The sequence below is a fragment of the Citrus clementina genome, unplaced genomic scaffold (genome assembly GCF_000493195.1).
Source record: "Citrus clementina cultivar Clemenules unplaced genomic scaffold, Citrus_clementina_v1.0 scaffold_3, whole genome shotgun sequence".
Classification (NCBI taxonomy): Eukaryota; Viridiplantae; Streptophyta; class Magnoliopsida; order Sapindales; family Rutaceae; genus Citrus; species Citrus x clementina.
Window position 1 is genome coordinate 25,394,808 of NW_006262339.1, and position 19,024 is coordinate 25,413,831.

Consider the following 19,024-nt stretch of genomic DNA (forward strand, 5'->3'; position numbering starts at 1 on the left):
TTTGAGGCTGGAGTTGGGTTTCTTCTGTAGCTTGTAAAAATTTCTTCACCGCTGTAATTTGTTCTTGATTGAGAGGACGTTGGTTGGTGATTGCACGTGCCTCGCAGGTGAGTCACTTATCGCACACAGCTGACATATGATCGTTGTCGTACGCATCATGTATAAGACAACCGACATGGCATCCAGAAACGATGGTACAGCTAGAGCTAGCAAAACGGATCATCGGGTCGTGTACGTGTCGTGTCAAATTTAGGTCCACCTAAACCTAATTCATTTAATAATTGTGTCAAAATATTGAGACTCAAACCCGATACGAAAAAATAATTGGGTTACCCAATAACCCACTTAATATCTATAAATTAAATAAAAATTACATTAAATATTTACACATTGTCATACATACGTATGCACATGCATATATACATCCATACATATATACATAATTTATCGATATTATAAAATATACATATCTACTAAAATATTACGTACACTATTGATGTTTTAATTATATATATGTAAATAATATTATATATCAATATTATAAAATATACATGTCTACCAATATTTTATACATTTACATTATTAAAGCTCTAAATATATTTAAAATTTTATAAATAAAATATTGTGTCTATATTCATCCTTTTAAAGAATAAAAATAAAAAAGAAAATTATTTCTAATATTTGAGTTTTGATGACAAGAATCTGTAATTTATTTTAAAATAGAAAATATAATTATGTCATTGATTAGATAAATGGGTCAAGAATTTTAACCATAACCTTATACGAAAAAAAATTATATTGACTCAGACCCAACTTATTTAATAATCGTATTAAATTCGACGATACATACCTATTTATTGGTGTCATACTCGTATCGAGTAATTAAAGTTTACCAGTTCTAGGTACAGCAACTCTTATTTTCATAAACAGCCTTTTTGTCTTCTCTCCTTTTTTATTTTTGCCCTTTTTTAACTTTTTTTTTTTGTCCTTTTTTAACTAACAATTAGTAATACTACCAATTACATGTGACAACTGTAAGGAGTTCATTGTCAACAAAATAATTGAGTCCAGAGATTTGTTGTACCATACTTGACAAAATTCAACATTCTAATAAATGCTGAAAAGTGGAAACGGAACAATTGCAGAGCGCCGGTGGAGCTCACCCGGCTAGAAGATTAACAAATTTCCTCCATTATTGTAGCCTAAAGACTTTTGAAGGCTAGAGACTTGCTCCGAAATTTCAGCATCCATTTAGATCGAGTAAAAACCATCTTTCTCGGACGATTACGAAGCAATGGCTGTTGAAGAGCTCTTACTGTCTGCCTTCTTTCAAGTGTTGTTTGACAGATTGGCTTCTGGTGATTTTCTCACCTTTGTGGGTCAACTTCGAGGCGGGCTGGATTCCGAGCTCAAAAAGTGGGAAAAAACTTTGATAATGATACAGGCTGTGCTCAGTGATGCAGAGGAGAAGCAACTGACGGACAGGGCTGTGAAGATCTGGTTCGATGATCTCCGAGACTTGGCTTATGACGCAGAGGACATTCTTGATGAGTTTGCTACTGAAGCTTTGAAGCAGAAGACGATGGCAGAAAATTCGAACCACAGTCCTGCTTGTTTCAACTGTTTTAGTCCAAGTTCTGTCAAGTTTAAAATCGACATGGATTCCAAGATTAAAAGTATCACTAGCAGGTTGGATGAACTATGTGCTAAAAGAATTGTACTTGGATTGCAATTGATTCCTGGAGGGATATCAAATGCCTGGAAGCGAAGACCGCCGAGTTCAAGTGTGCCAACGGAACGGGCTGTCTACGGCAGAGATGAGGATAAGGCCAGAATACTTGAAATGGTGTTAAGTGATGATCCAACCGCTGACGCCAACTTTCGTGTAATACCAATTGTCGGCATGGCAGGGGCTGGAAAAACAACGCTTGCTCGGGAGGTCTACAATGACAGGGCTGTGCAAAATTTCAAGTTTGATGTGAAAGCATGGGTTTGTGTTTCTGATGATTTTGATGTTGTCAGCATTTCGAGGGCTCTTCTCGAGTCAATCACCTCCACAACTTGTGATCTCAAGACGTTGAATGAGGTGCAGGTTAAATTAAAAATTGCTGTGGATGGAAAAAGGTTCTTGCTAGTATTGGATGACGTTTGGAATGAGAACTACAACTTGTGGGAAATCCTGAAAGCTCCCTTCATGGCTGGTGCACCAAATAGCAAAATAATTGTCACGACACGTCATTCAAATGTTGCATCGACGATGGGATCCGTTGAACATTATAATCTTAAGCTTCTGTCAGATGAAGATTGCTGGTCTGTTTTTGTGAAGCATGCGTTTGAGAGTAGAGATGCCGGTGCTCATCAATTTTCAGAATTATTTCGTAAGAAAATTGTGGCAAAGTGCGGAGGCTTACCGTTGGCAGCAAGCACTCTTGGCGGCCTTTTACGCACTAGGCATACTGATGATGCGTGGGAGGATATATTGAGCAGCAAAATGTGGGATTTGCCTCAACAAACTGACATTCTCCCCGTGTTAAGGTTGAGTTACCATTATCTTCCTTCTCATTTGAAGAGATGTTTCAGTTATTGTGCAATTTTCCCCAAAGATTATGAGTTCGAGAAGAATGAACTTGTTTTTCTGTGGATGGCTGAGGGTATGATTCAACAATCAAGGACAGACAAACAATTGGAAGATTTGGGCAACGATTTTTTTTGGGATCTATTGTCTAGGTCACTTTTCCAACAATCAAGCAGAGATGGTTGTAAATTTGTGATGCACGATCTAGTCCATGATTTAGCTCAATTGGTTTCTGGAGAAACAAGTTTCTGGTTGGAGGAGGCAAGTAAGCAGTTAAGAACATTCAAAAGGATTCGTCATTTTTCTTATCCTTGTGCTTATGAAGAAGTAAAAGCCAAATTTGAGGGTTTGGATAAAGCCGCAGGTCTGCGGACATTTTTGCCTCTAAAAGTAAGATCATCTTATTTTTTATAACCAACACGGTTCTTCTTGACTTGCTGCCAAAGCTCAAAAAGTTGAGGGTGCTATCGTTAGAAGGATACTACATTGCTCATTTACCTAATTCTATCAAAGATTTGAAACTTCTAAGGTATCTCAATCTTTCTTGTACACTGATCGAAAGTTTACCTGAGTCAATAAATTCACTGTTCAACTTGCAGTTTTTGGTGTTAAGAGGCTGTGATCGTCTACAGAAGTTGCCTTCCAACTTGAGAAATTTGATTAATTTGCATCTTCTAGATATAAGGGGTGCACATTTATTAACAGCGATGCCATCGGGAATGAAGAGATTGAAATATCTGCATACGTTGTCCGATTTTATTGTGGGTAAGGGTATCGTATCTGGCTTGAAAGATTTGAAAAGTTTAACTCTCCTCTGTGGAAAACTTTGTATTTGGAAATTAGAAAATGCGAATAATTCATGGGAAGCAAGAGAAGCTTCATTGTGCGATAAGAAGTGTCTGGAGGCATTGTCATTAAAATGGGGCTCTCCTTATCAGTCACGAAATGTTAATGATCAGGGAGCAGAAGAAAATGTACTTGACATGTTGCAGCCACATAAAAATATAAAGAAGCTAGAAATCATGCAGTATGGTGGCAGAAGATTTCCTACATGGTTAGGGGACCCATCATTCTCTAACATGGTTGCTTTAAAATTGATAGGATGTAAAAATTGCACATCCTTACCTGCTGTGGGGCAGTTGGTTTCCCTGAAAGAGCTTACAATTGAAAGAATGCTTGTACTCAGAAGTATAGGGTCTGAATTTTGTGGAAAGAATTGCTCAAAGCCTTTCCAATCCTTAGAGACTCTTTGCTTTAGTGGTTTGCCAGAATGGGAGTTCTGGGATACTGGCAACCAGACTGGGTATATTGAAATATTTCCTTGCCTCGTTGAACTGTCCATTTTGGGATGCCCCAAACTATCTGGAAAATTACCGGACCATCTTCCTGCATTGGAGACCCTTGTTGTCAGATACTGTGAAGAGTTGTTAGTTTCATTCTCAAGCTTTCCTTTGCTCTGCAAATTGGAAATTTATAGATGCAAAGGACTGGTTTGCAGCTCTCCTATTGACTTTAAGTTGACCAAGTCTATTACTATTTCAAGCTGTTCATTAGACATATATGGATGCAAAGGGATGGTGTACAATAGTCCACTTCACTCTAAATCACTGTCGACTCCTGTGACTACTTCAAATATTTTAGAGTTTGGAAAATTGTTAAAGCAGGGATTTCTGCCAACAGATTTCCTGGGGATTGCCGATTCTCAAGATATTGGGATATGGAGGCCACACCTTCAGAGTATGCATTTTGGGGAGGAGGCAGTACAAGGGCTACGGATTATCACCCTCCCTGAAGAGGTATCACTTGAAGAAAATTGCATGAATCTGGTTTCATTTCCAGAGGTAAAATTTTTCCCCATCAATCAGCTTAAACTTAAATTTGAAAATAGTGGAGCTTTAAAATCCTTGCCTGAGGGAATGATTTACAACTGTGCACAACGGAAAAGTTTGACCATTGAAGGTTGTGATTCTCTAGAATTCATTGCAAGAGGCAAGCTGCCTTCATCTTTAGAAGGTATTCAAATACGTGATTGTAAGAAATTGCAGTGTTTGGTAGTTGATGAAGAGGATGCTTCTGCTGCTTCTTCTTCATTATCTTCTTCATCAATGGCTCTCAAGTGGCTTGATATTAGCGGCTGCTCAGAGCTCACCAATTTATCATCAAGAAGTAAACAATTGCCAGAAGAGCTTGAATTTCTCAACATTGAGGACTGTCCAAAATTAGAGTCAATAGCCGAGAGCTTTCATGGTAACGGACGTCTTAAACGGATAGTCATCTCCGATTGTGGAAATCTAAAATCCATACCGAAGGGCCAACAGAATCTTAACTGTCTTAAGGAAGTCAAAATCTTCAACTGTCCAAGTCTTGTTTCTTTTCCAGAAGGAGGGCTTCCCAACACTGTTACAGGTGTTTCTATTGGCAGTTGTGAGAAACTTAAAGCCCTACCCGAAGACTTGCACAAGCTCCATTACCTTCAAGAGTTAGAAATCACGGAATGTCCAAGTATTGAATCATTTCCGGAAGCAGGCTTTCCTACCAACCTAACATTACTTGCAATTGCTGATATCAAAATGTACAAGGCAATTATCCGATGGGGCTTGCACAGGCTTACATCTCTTTTACGCCTTTACATACAAGGAGGTGATAATGCTGAGTCTTTTCCAGATGAGAGGATGGGAATAATATTGCCAACCTCTTTAAATAGGTTGAGTATTTCTGGATTCCCAAGTCTGAAATGCCTATCTGCAATGGGTTTTCAAAGCCTGGTCTCTCTTGAATTTCTGAGAATATCCAATTGCCCGAAGCTCAAATCCTTTCCAGAGGTAGGCCTGCCACACTCACTTTTGCAGCTGCACATTCGAGATTGTTCTTTGCTGAAAAAGCAGTGCAAAAGGGACAAAGGAAAAGATTGGTCCAAGATTGCTCACATCCCTTATGTTACGATAGATGGCAAATTCATCTTCGATTAAAAAGAGAAAGAATGAGCTCTGTTTAATCTCAGAATGAAGAATTAAGAATTGCCTCCTTTGTTCCCTTATCTTCTATAATCAGGTATGCCAATTCCTATTATCCGGATTACTAAAAACACATTGTTAAATTATAAACATATTTTGATTTTCAGTTTCAAGATCAATCCTCTGCCTTCAACTGAAAATGGCACTAAAATATTTTCATTTTTACTTTCTTAAGACACTATGATACGACAATTTGACTTGATGATGCTGAAGGTTTTTTATTGGTAATGCACAATTGGTTGGTACGTTTTCTGCTGGTTATTTACAGGGTGGTTCAGTTGACTTTAGTACTTTGTATCTGAAAATTTCAAGTGATTGTAATACTTGTTTCCATTTTCACTCATCAGAATTTGCTATGTATTTTATGCAATCGTACTTGTCAAATGAAGTTTTCATTTTATGATGATCTTGATGCTAACTACATTTCCAACTCTTTTAAATTTTTTGAGCTCTTGCTGGCGAAAGTCAATGAGAAGAAGTTTGTGACTTTTCCAACGATCAATTCAATTTGCTTCTAAGGATATAACATTGGTCTTAACTTATTTCATGTTGCAGATATGATTCTTTCTTTCTTCTGTTGTTATTTCAGAGGCCAAGGTTGCTCACTTTGCTTGAGTTGACATAGAAGGAAGCATCAGGGAAGCTCTGAGACAATCCACATCAAAATGTTCACCTGCACTTTCACAGTTTGGAATGTACTACACTGCCTTCAAAATGGACTTTTCGAATCAAAAGGCAGAAAGGTAATTATACAGGGTTCAAAAGTCGGTTAAAAGTTAGTTTAAAAGCTTCTTATTTTGTACCTGGATCATGGCAACATTTGTTTCATGCTTATGGGCTTGAGAAATTGACTTGCACATGGATCATGGCAACATTTGTTTAATTTGGATATTATTTGTTTTTATACTGGCTTTTAGTTTATTTTAGGTTCTCTGAGCAAAATTTTATCATAAATGCGATTACTTGGAAAATTCTAACACCAGTGTGTGTTTAAAATGAAATTGGGTCATCTTATCGCAATTCTACGACCAATCCAAAAAAATCCCCAACAAGAAAATCAAGGAAATCAGATCAATTAGTGCAAGACTTGGCTTTGAGAATAGAAGAAAACGAAACATAATCTTATATATGGTGTCCAAATAAAAGAAAATTTGAGGACCAGTTCGGGAAATCCCAAATCAAATTTTAGGAAGCTGGATAACTGATGCAGCGGAAGTTTAAAATTCAAATATTCCGTTGATTCTAGAGAATACCGGAACAAAAGAACAACGAAATTCAGGTTGATTCAAAAAATACCGCGAATTTAAGGGTTAAGACTCGTTGATTCCACAGAATACTGAGAATTAACTGTTTAAATACTCACAAAGAGATTTGAAAATTGAAATATTATTAAACTCAAAATTCTACTTTCAAAGGCTACAAGAGGGAGCTATTTATAGTAGTAGTAATTATCTTAGTTCATGAAGTAAAACAAAATCCTAAATTGAAAGGGAAACAAAATTCTAAATTAGAAAGGAATTAAAAAGTCTTTAAACTTTAGTTAATAAGGAAACTAATCCTAGTATAATATGGATTCCTACTCTTCATCAATAACTTGCAGCCAGAAACCAAGTGAATAATAGAATAATTTGAGAGTTTTGTGGTATGTATTGTTATGTCTATAATAGTAATTTAAATTTTGAACAATTTTGTAATAAAAGAATTTTTTTTTTTTTACAGGTGGATCTAATGTGTGTTTTGGCAGATTAAAATAACCGCACCATTTTTTACAATCACATAATGAGAAAAATTACCAAAATCCCCTTTATATTCTTAGAGATTAATCGTTTTAGAAATTCACTAAATTTTTTTACATTAATTTTTTTATTAATTATATTTTATTGAAGTATCAAATTATTGCCACAACATGCGAAATCTTTTAATGAGTTTTAAAACATAAAGTAAAAATGTTAAATTTTAGCTAATATTAATAAGAGTAGCAATCTATAATTCATGGGGTACAAAATAGCTGGATCTACCATATATATAAAATCGAAGAATAGGAAACAAGAATATTTAATGTACACAATTTTTTTTTTTAAACTGGCAACTTCATTAAAAGGCAAAAACTACAGAGAAGTAAGTAACCAAGGAGGTGGAACATGACTCCACTCCCCAAAGCCTGACAAAGAACCCCCCACTCGGGCAGCAACATGGGCAGTGGTGTTCGCAAACCTTCGAACAAAAGAGAATTCAATATCTCTTATAGACTTAACTAAAGCTCTACAATCATCAAAAATAAGACCATAACCATTAGGACAATAATAGTTCTCTGTAAGAGCTTTAAACACCTGAAAACAATCCATTTCAACTACAACACAAGACAATTGCCGCTGCTTAATCCAGCTGAGGATCTCACGCACACCAAGCGCTTCAGCATCCCTTGCCCCATAACTACCCAGAACACACGTACAGCAAGCTGTCACAAAAATCCCATCAGAGTTGCGAATGACCCCTCCATAACTCACTTTCCCCTGAGCTGAAAATATTGCAGCATCAACATTACACTTAAGCCATCCTAGATGAGGTGGCATCCAGCAAATTGCCTCATGACAGCCTTGGATAGAAGTAGCATTAATGACACCAGAATGCTGCCTCACAGTTTGCCATTGAAACAAATAATTCTCAGTAGAGTTAAGGACATGACGCACACTACAGACTTTGTTATTCCAAACTTTCTCATTCCTGTGATACCAAATCCTCTAGTATATCATGGCAACAAGGTTACACATCTCTTTATTACAGCAAGTAAAAACTTGCTCCAACCAATCAAAAAATAAAGGTTGAGAACCAATTAAACCAAGGGAAGAAGTTAGCCAACATGTTTGAGCAAAAACACAGTTCACCAAAGCATGCACAACAGTTTCATTTTGCTGATTGCAAAGAGAACAGATAGACATTACCTCGACTCTCTTCCGAATAAGATTATCGGTTATGGGAAGCACATTCATTGCGGCTCGCCAAAGAAAGATCTTCACCTTACTAGGCACCTCCAAGTTCCAAACTTTCCTCCAAACACCAGATGAAGGGGCGATAACACAATTATTAAGCATTCTATAACAACTGCGAACAGTATACAACCCATGGGGGTCTGCCATCTAGTACCATACATTCTTGTCTCTTCGAGAAATAAGCGGGATTTGCAAGATGAGATTCCGGTCTCGAGTATCAAAAAGATCTGACACTGCATCGTAGTCCCATCTACGCTGTCCAGGGACCATCAAACTGCTGACCGGTGCTGTTGCTAATATTTCATTTAAGCTAGTGGAAATAAAACCATTAGCTGCATCTGGAAGCCAAGGATCCGACCCAATAAGAGTGTTCTGACCACTGCCAACCTGGATCCTACTACCACGAACAATAATATGCTTGGCTGCCATTAAAGATCTCCACACAAAACTTGGATTATGACCTAAGTCAGCCTCTACAATAGATGTGCGAGGGAAATACCGAGCTTTGAAAATTTGGCCAATAAGAGATTTCAGATTCGTTAACAGCTTCCAAACTTGTTTCCCCAACATTGCCACGTTGAAATCGTGTAGGTTTTTTAAGCCAATTCCTCCATTGGTCTTCGGCTTACACAGCAAATCCCATTTCATTCAGCGAATACCACCTCTCCCATCACGTCTACTTCCCCACCAAAATGAGTTCATCATAGTTTCTAGTTCTTTGCAAAGATCAAGAGGCAAAAGATAAACCTGCATAGCATAATTAGGGATAGCTTGAGCCACTATTTTTAACAGAATTTCCTTGCCAGCTCCCGACAACAAATTCATACTCCAGCTGTGAAGCTTCTGCCACACCCTACCTCGGATGGAACTGAAAACTTCTTTCTTGTTCCTGCCAATAAAAGAGGGTAAGCCAAGATAAGTACCATGGTTAGCAGTAGCATTAACCTCCAATATATGGCAAAACTGCTCCTTTACATCTTCATTAACATTCAAACTAAAGGAAATTGAGGATTTGCTGAAGTTCACCATCTGTCCTGACGCCTGACCATACACCCCGAGAATGCACTTAATCAAATGAGTTTCCCTTGGTTAGCCTTGAAAAACAGAAAACAGTCGTCCACGAAGAATAAATGAGATACAACAGGGGCTCCTCTAGCTACCTGAACCCCGTGGAGCAAACCAGCATGTTCATTCTTACGGATTAAAGCACTTAAACCCTCCGCACAAAGAATGAATAAGTACGACGACAAAGGGTCCCCTTGACGAAGCCCTCTACTAGGAACAATAGGTCCAATCTCCTTCCCATCCCGAATAACATGATACCGAAATGTAGAAACACATAGCATAATCAATGTCACCCATTTAGCATCAAACCCCAGCCTAAGCAGCATAGCTTCCAAGAATGCCCATTCAATTCGGTTATATGCCTTCGACATGTCGATTTTAAGAACAGCTGCCCCAACATTTCCTTACCGTTTCCTCTTTAAAAAATGCATAATTTCAGAGGATATAAGGATATTATCGGTTATGGCTCGACCCGACACAAAAGCACTCTGAGATTCAGACACTACAGAGCCCAGAACAGTTTTCATTCGATTTGAGAGCATTTTAGCGACAATCTTATACAAAATATTGCATAAAGCAATAGGCCTTATATCCGATAGTGACTTTGGTTTTGATTTCTTGGGGATCAACATAATAGATGTGTCATTTAAGCCCTCAGGAAATGAGCAAGTAGTAATAAAATTTAAACATGCCTCAGTCACATCCTCACCAATATTAAGCCAAAATCTCTGATAAAAGGCAAGGTTCATACCGTCGGGACCTGGTGATTTGTCCGGGAGCATTTCGAAGAGAGCCCCTTTAACTTCACTAGCTGAAAAAGGTTCGAGTAGCAAATTGTTCTGCTTAGCAGAAACTTTTATCTCCACACAATCTAAGATTTCATCATTTTGACAACCATCAGAAGTAATAACTTGGAGAAGTAGTCAGAAATCAAACCATTTATTTCAGCCGAGGTGATACACCAGTGTCCTTGAGCATTGCGGAGAGTCGTAATAGAATTCCTTCGCTTTCTTGCAGTAGCCGTAGCATGGAAGAATCGAGAATTCACATCCCCCTCCTTGAGCCAAAGCAATCTTGACCTCTGTTTCCAGAAAACCTCCTAACTGTGAAGAAGCTCATTAAACTGCTTCCTAACCTCTGTAAACTCCTCAAGACCAGCTGAATCACGACGCCCCCTCAAGAGGGTCATCCATCTTCTACACTTGGAAATACGATTTTGGAAATCCTGAGCTAAGTGACCTCCCCACTGAAGTAAAGTAGTCCCACAATTTAAGATTTTTTGTTGAATTGGAAACCCACTCGAGGAAGACCAGCTAGACCGAACCACCTCTGTACAATCAGCCTCTCTCAGCCACATATTTTCAAAATGGAATCTTTTATGCCTTCGGGAATGAACTAAAGGGTTTGGGTCTATAAAAATAGGCAAATGATCTGAGGTAGAAAACTCCAGGCTCCAAACCCGAGCTTCCTTGAATTGGCTTATCCACGAATCAGTGGCCATAACTCTATCCAACCTTTCCTCCACCCAATTTTCCGTCCCCCGAGACCGCTTCCATGTAAATTGATAACCCTTCATACCGATGTCAATTAATCCGCTATCAGAAACAGCTTATTTAAATCCCTGCAGCTTCCAATTGGGATGCTCATGCTTTCTCGCTTCTCATGAGCAGCTAAAAGGTCATTAAAGTCCCCAATGCACACCCAAGGAAGAGAGGACACAATAGATAATGTGCGAAGGAGGTTCCAAGATTCACGCTGACGACTGGATTCCGGGAAACCATAGAAGCCCGTCATCCTCCACTTTCCAAGCTCTTGATACTCAACCTCCACATCAATACAATTTCTAGAGAATTTTATTAATCTCACTTTGCTGCTTGCTTTCCAAAAGAGGGCAATCCCTCCACTTCGGCCCATTGGCTCAACGGCAAACAACCCCTCATAGCCCAACTTCTTTTTTAAGCTTTCTAATTTATTTCTATTACAAAGAGTTTCAATAAGGAAAATAAAAACTGGGTTCTTACATTTGGCCCATTCCTCCAGCATTTGAACTGTCCGTGGTTGGCCCAACCCAGGGCAGTTCCAACTTAGGACACTCATTTGTCTCGGAGGGCCTGATTTACAGGGCCCACCGCTGGTCCATTTTTTGATTCAAGTGGTAAAATCATCGCTTGGGAAGATACCTCTCCTTCAAAGCCCATTTTGCATTACAATCCAGCTTGTGACCGTCTCCTGTTGGAATCAGTAACAATTATTCCTTCATCCATATCATCCCTAGAATCCGGATTGATATCAATTTCATTTACTGTCCCCGCAACTTGCTTTCCTTTCACACGTGATAGAGTCTTAGTAGACACCAGACTGTCACCTTCCTTATTAACTACCATGCTCCCCACATCCACGTTCTCCTCAATATTCTTAGTGATAGCATGCCCCAGATTTGCGGCAAGAATTGGGCCAATTGCCATGGTAACTGCGAAGTCCCCGTACCTTCTTTTTTCCTCATCAGCTTCCACCGGCGGTACAGATCTCAGCCACCGTTCGCCAGAATTCATCGCATTTCTTCTATTTGGTGCCTTCATCTAGTGACCATAAGCTTTCACAATCTCCCCAGGAGGGCATTCATACAATTGGGGACACTGCTTTTCGGTATGGCCAAGAAATCCACAAATAAAACAAAATATGTTAAGTCGTTCATATTTAAAATCCACCCAAATCCAATCTCCGCCTGCCTTCTTTAACTTCATCCTTCTCTTCAGAGGTTTTCTAACATCTATAGACACTCGGATGCGCATATAGTTTTGCCAAACCCCCATTAGGTTATGCTCATTAGACTCCAAAAAAGTGTCTATGTAATTGCCAATGTCTTTTAAAATTTTCGTAGACATAAATCCTATTGGCAGGTTGTAAATCTGGATCCAAAACGAAGTAAAATAAAGTGGGACATTACTAGGTTGTTCGTTCTCCTCCAGCCGCTTAACAAGCAGAATATGTTGATCAAACGTCCACGGTCCTGAGTCAAGAACCCTTTTCACATCCACTTCATGAAAGAATTGGAATAGAAAGAGCGTGGGAGATAAATCTTTAATACAGACTCCCTTCCCTGGCCTCCATAATGAAGCCATTGTATTCTTCATGGCAGGGAAATTAATAACTTTATCCGTAAGAAATCTGCCCACCAGACAAAATCGAAAATCAATACTCACTGGACCACCCTCATTACCAGCATCTCCTTCTACAATGAGCCCCCCTTCCTCCTCCTCATCCAAACTGATATGAGCATAACCATTATTAATCCTGATCTCCAGATTTCCTTCAGACATCGCCATTGACAAATAGAGAAAAAGACAAGAAACTAACTAGAAGAGTTTAAATTCTGCAAAAAATATGAAAGGAACTTGTCATACAAACAAGACGAGACAAAACTTGTACCAAGACAAGACGAGACAGGTATTTATAGGTTGAAATACATCAATAAAAATACTGCTTTGGTCTCTTGAGATTTTTTTCTCATTTAATTTTTGTGATTTTTTAATGTACACAATTTTTATTTCCACTTACTTGCATTTTTTACATTCCTACTTTTTCTTCGTTTTAGTTGGGGTGTTAGAGAAAACCATAATGGATATATACTTATTACAGTCATTGTAGCGGTCCACAACATTCTTGCACCACATTAAAAAAGTGAGAGAGTAACTAAGAAAAAACTAGAAAATTCACTTTTTTTTTATTAAGTTGAATTTCTTGCACAGTCTCATTTCATTATTCAAAATTTTTAACTTACTCCAATATTTTAATATTATTCTATATTTAAATATATATTTCTAGTTAGGGATGGCAATGGGGAGGGGAGGGGAGGGGACCAATCTCCCCATACCCATCCCCGATATTTTGCGTATACCCCCATCCCCTCCCCGTCCCCGTCAGAATTGCTTGAGAGAATCCTCATCCCCTCCCCGAATAATAACAGGGGATCCCCAAGGGTCCCCGGTCCCCGAATAATTAATAGTCTAATACATTTTTTTATTTTCGATTTTAAATTAATCATATTAAAATAAAAAATTCAGATAAAAATAAAGTTCAAAATATATCTTACATTAATATTGATCCATTACAAAGTCACATTCAAAATATAAATTATTAAAATAATTATCTTTGTCAATGACTCAATTTTCATAATCTTACAATAAAAAGAAAAAAAAATTATTTTTATATCGACAATAAAATAAATGAAATAAATGTAGATACTTAATTAATATTTTTAATAAAACTATTTACCTCATGCTCCTCCTGTTCTTCCTCGAGAAATGTGGCAAATTGAGAGATAGTCTCAGATTTCAAACCTAAAACAATGAAAATGATATAAGTAACGTAACTTATAAGTGCAAATATTAATAATTGTATAATATAATTACAATGTAAAATAAACTCATACTGCTATTGTAAGCTCATAACCAACTTTGACAGCACATTAAGGCCTCCAATGTGCTTGGATGAAGTTTGTTACGGTGTGGGCTCACAACTCTACCACCGGTGCTAAAAGCTGATTTAAAAGCAACTATTATAATTAGAATTGCTAAAATATCTCTAGCAATTCGAGCTAATGTAGGATGCCTATTAGCGTTTGTCTTCCACCAACTCAAAATATTAAAATCTTCCATCCGGGGTATAACTTTCTCATCCAAATATGAATCTAATTCTTCTGCAACAACTGCACAATCTCCATTGTTTACATAATCATCAAAACCTGTCATCCATTTGGTTGCTTTCTTATAAGAATCCCCTGTAGATCTAGTAGAAGAACTACTACCAATATAATCAAAGCAATAAACAGTTGGTGAAAACTTCAATTGATACTCTTCCACTAATTCCCGACAAAGGGTGACCACTTTCCCAATATACAACTCTTTAACATCATCATAAACCATAGAAAAGTAATATTCAATGAACTTCTTTTTATACCTTGGATCAAATATACATGCCACACTCAAAATTCCACTCATATCTTGCCAATATTTATAATTTTGTTATTTATTTATTAGTAATTTTAAAAATAAAAATAAAATTAAAAATTAAAATGGGGAAATGGGTAGGGGATGGGGATTCAACCTCATCCCCGTCCCCTCCCCGAATAAAAAATTGGGTAAAAAATTTTTCCCGTCCCCTCCCCGAATAAAAAATTGGGTATAAAATTATCCCCATACCCTCCCCGAATGGGGAAAATCCCCGAGGGTACCCGTCCCCGTGGGGATTTTTGCCATCCCTATTTCTAGTGAATACAAAAGGTTTTGAAAGATGATACAATGAATATGCCTTTTGAAGAAAAAAAATGGTAAAAAAGAAATTATACAAAAATTTAGAAAACAAAATTTTTTTTAGGTGTTTCATGCATCTAAATGTGTTATAAATGTGAAAAAATAAATTGAAAGGATCTTTCACAAATCTTTTGATTTGAGAAGATGAAAATCTATAAATGACACTTGAATAAATCGGGTTTAAGAAAACAAAAAAAAATATTGTTTTTCCTAGTATATATGTATATAGCTTAAATTATAATTTTTTTTTCTTTTCACCCAATAGCTTTAAAATCTAAAAATCATTTTTTTATTAAAAAGAAAAGAGGTTGAATAGAGAGTGGAATTGGAAACTTGGTGGAATTGGAAACTTCTTTAAGTTTGAAGTTTTTGGGAGTGACAGAGAACGAACAGCTGAATAGCATTGAGTGCAAACAATTGGAGTGGCTTTGGCTTTTTGTAGGATTTCATTGTTCATGTTACTTATTCGACACCTGGCTTCTCATGGGTGGAATTTGTTGATTTTTACAACTCACTTCACTATTCACATGCAACTTTAGCAACTTGGTACACATGGCTTTGACATGGGTTGAGTTTGTTGTAATGGCTTGTCGTTGGTGGAGTCCTTTCTGTAATTTGTTATTGACGGTAAAGGCAAACGATTTGGACTAATTTCCACATGGGAACTTTAAGAGTGAAATTTTGTTGCAGATTGACCTGGTCAAGGTTACTAGGAGTGGTCTTAAGTTCAGATTGACATAATGGTAATAGACGAGGAAGAGGAAGAGACGAGGTTCAACTCGCAGATGTAGCTTGATGACGGAGCAGCTGGCGGATTTTTATTTCTTATTACTCCCTCAAGTTTAATTAATTTCACATATTCGTTTTTACGTTTGATCTTGGCACATGTTTAATTTTAACTAAATAGAGAACCAGAAAAGAGCAGATAATTAGGGCTGAGAGATCTACATGTACAATTAAAGACTCCTTAAAATAAATGATTTCAATACAAAAAGATAAGGTTTAGGAGATTATATTTACAATTGACAGTTTACTAAAGGACCGACTAAAAAATAAACAATAAAAAGAATTAACTTTCTATAAATTTTAGTAAGTTTACTTTTTCGATTCTTTTTTTCTTTAATTTTTTATGAATAAATATTTTTTTTATCATTTAAGAGAACGGACTATCTTTATTTTAAAGAATAAGAATGTCTGCCCAAAAAATGAAACTCAAACCCAAAGGTAAACCACATCTGCCAACTGCCATTGAGAAAAAGGCTGTAGCAGAACAATATCAGCAAAATCATTAAATTAATTATTAATTGGTTTACAATAAGAGGGTGATGTTTCATCTTACAGAAGCAAGGGGCAAAGCCAATCCACCACTAGACTGGCAAATCAAACGAATACACAACTCTGCAACCACAGAAAAAATCTTTAAAATAGAGCAGACATAAGAAAAGATTTACATTCATTCAACTTTCAACCTACTGATATGTTATATGTAGCCCTCCAATCTCCTTTTCTTTCGGCTTTGCAAATTGTTTTTAGCCAAAAATATACTTGGATCTGTCGGATCTGATGACACGAACACTTTTTAAGTGTTCATCTGTCTGCTTTTTAATCTAACTTCTTTTTAACTAATGATTATGTTATACGTATGGTGTTAATCTCATCATCGTTTAACTTTTTAATCGAATAATGATTAATGCTTCAACGTACTACAATTCAGAAAGAATGACAATTCCATCCCTCCTTTCTTTTTTGCCCTTTTTTTCTTTTGGCATCACTTAGGTTTCTTGTAGATTTTTAGTACCTCATCTTATCAATGACTAAAAATGTCAAGTGAAGAATTATGCGGTTGAAGATAAAATAATAAAAACATAATAAAACTGGGCCAGTTAACGAGGTCCTTTTATGCCGACGCGACGTGATTGTGCATGTATGAAATATTGTACTGAACATTGATGAGCCATTGTCCAAATCAATAACTGGACCAGTTATTGAGGCTGGCATAGTCTCTATTAACAAGGACTAGCCCAAAGTATCACTCAATCTAGGCTTCAGCAGTTGCCATCCCAAATCCGATCAAGTGCTCTATCCTAAAACCAAGAGTGGACCTTCTAACATCCTTCAAAACTCTTATAAAACCTCTTTTTTTTTTTTCTTTTTTTACAATTATTATTATTCTTATTTTAATACCAAAATACCCTTTTCTCATTAAATTCCATTTATAATTATTTTAGTTTATTCTAATTTAATTATTTTAAGGCGTTATTTGGTAATGAAGTGTTGTACAGTTGTGAAAAAAAATTATAACTATAAAATAAAAATTAATAATATACAGTAAATATAATTTTTAAATAATAATTTTAACAAAATCAATAAAGATATACTACATTTTTCATCATACAAATTTAAAATCTATTTAACTTATCTTCAAAACTATGGTTGTTAATATTTACTAAATATTTTAATATTGTAAAAATTACAGTTGTCCAATCTTAATCTCAAACAAAGACCTAAATTAGATAGAGGCGATGAGTTGCAAAACTATGTAAAGTTAAGTGGAGCTTCTCGATGGTTCCTCCAATCGCGGTCATGATAGCAAACGTTGAACTTGGAAAAACATAAGCTGCCAAACTCAATAAGCATTTGCTAAAGATAGTACATCAGGTGGTTTTAAAACAAGTATTTTTCTTTTTCTTTTTTCTTTTTTCTTTTTGTCAATCTTCTTACCCATGAAACAAATCAATGTCTTACTTTTGGTCTTTTGGATAGATGAGTCACCAAAAAAAAAAAAAAAACAAAGCACTCGTTGATTTTTCAGATTTTAGAGAGATAGAAACGATCGAAGAGTTTGTAGAGAAAATAAAAATATCCTGGGTGTGTTGAGTTTGAAGAGGGAGAAGCAGGTGGGCGAGTTTGTTCTTCAATAGCGGGGTGTTAATAGCTGTAATGTAAAGCAAATAGATTGTCCCTTAAGCCCATTCAAACTGGGCCTATATCTAAGGAATAAGTAGACTTTAATTCTCAAGCTGATTTGGGGGAAACTGGGCCAGGCTGGCTTCGTTTTGTTTTTTGTTTTCTCTCGCGAATAAAATTTACCAATTTAAAGTAAGGTTATGACTATTTTAAAATTGCTCTAAAGTAGAGTAAGAATCACAATCACATATATAAAGTGATAAATAATAAAAAACTCATTATAATTTTGATCGTGTAGTTATAAAAGGTTGATCTACCTTAAACGGTTCCACATAATCGGACCCAATTAGTTATAAGCGTAAAATTTCACTAATGCGGTGTGCGTTTTCACGTGTCAAAATTATGATTATTGATTTATTGCTAAATATGTAGTGCATTATGAGCGCAAAATATCTAAATCGTACCATTTTTATAAATCTAATCTAATCTTCTGAGGAATTAACAAATTTCTAATTGAGAATATAATAGATTATATTGTAATTCAAAATAAGAATGTACAAATGTGAAACAATAAGTTAAACAGACGAGTGCAGTCTTCACATAAATTTTTCTCCGCGCACACATTGCCAACCTGGAAAATCTACTCAACTAATACTTCCTTCTCTTTACTGTTGCATTGATTTTAGAAAGTTAATTTTAGGGGTCTTGCTTCAATGCCCCAGCTTCACCATGGTAACAAGTTTTTCATTGTCCTTAACAAATTATTCATGCATAATCACTGATTCACTATATTATCTTTATACGTAACATGTTTTTGTAATAGATATAGTAAATTTTATATACAACGAAAAAGCTATTATCAATTTAAAAAAAAAAAATTGCAGACGTTTGTAGTACGCAACATGCTGCACCATAATCGGACCCTAAATTATTAAAATAATAGATAAATTAATAAATAAATAAAATTTACATTTTAAATAAAATATTTTATTTTGTAGTATATTAAAATACGTGTTTTACTTATTTAAAGAATCTTTCGTTATAAATTGTTCTATGCATATTTTAAGTTGGCCCATTTTGATAACATAATATTTGCATCACTGCATGCATGAACTTGATCACTAACATTTATGTTATATGAGTCGCATCTGATGAAAATTC

The 19,024-nt window shown here is 36.2% G+C and overlaps 3 protein-coding genes across 3 annotated transcripts; 1 reads left to right on the forward strand and 2 right to left on the reverse strand.

The window, feature by feature from the left end:
• The first annotated feature begins 1,515 nt into the window (after window positions 1-1,515).
• LOC18048773 (putative disease resistance RPP13-like protein 1) lies at window positions 1,516-5,559 on the forward strand. The gene is given in 2 exon segments (XM_024187307.1): window positions 1,516-2,975; window positions 2,978-5,559. Coding segments are annotated over 2 exon segments (3,975 nt in total). The 5' UTR covers window positions 1,516-1,582.
• Window positions 5,560-8,726: 3,167 nt separating this feature from the next.
• LOC112099765 (uncharacterized mitochondrial protein AtMg00310-like) lies at window positions 8,727-9,227 on the reverse strand. Its single transcript, XM_024187236.1, has one exon. It carries the CDS (start codon window positions 9,225-9,227, stop codon window positions 8,727-8,729), a length of 501 nt encoding a protein of 166 aa, XP_024043004.1.
• On the reverse strand, window positions 9,228-10,015 carry LOC112099766. Its single transcript, XM_024187237.1, has 2 exons — window positions 9,740-10,015; window positions 9,228-9,620 (listed from the first exon to the last, which is right to left on the reverse strand). Exons 1-2 carry the CDS (start codon window positions 10,013-10,015, stop codon window positions 9,228-9,230), a joined length of 669 nt encoding a protein of 222 aa, XP_024043005.1.
• Between the last annotated feature and the right edge of the window lie 9,009 nt (window positions 10,016-19,024).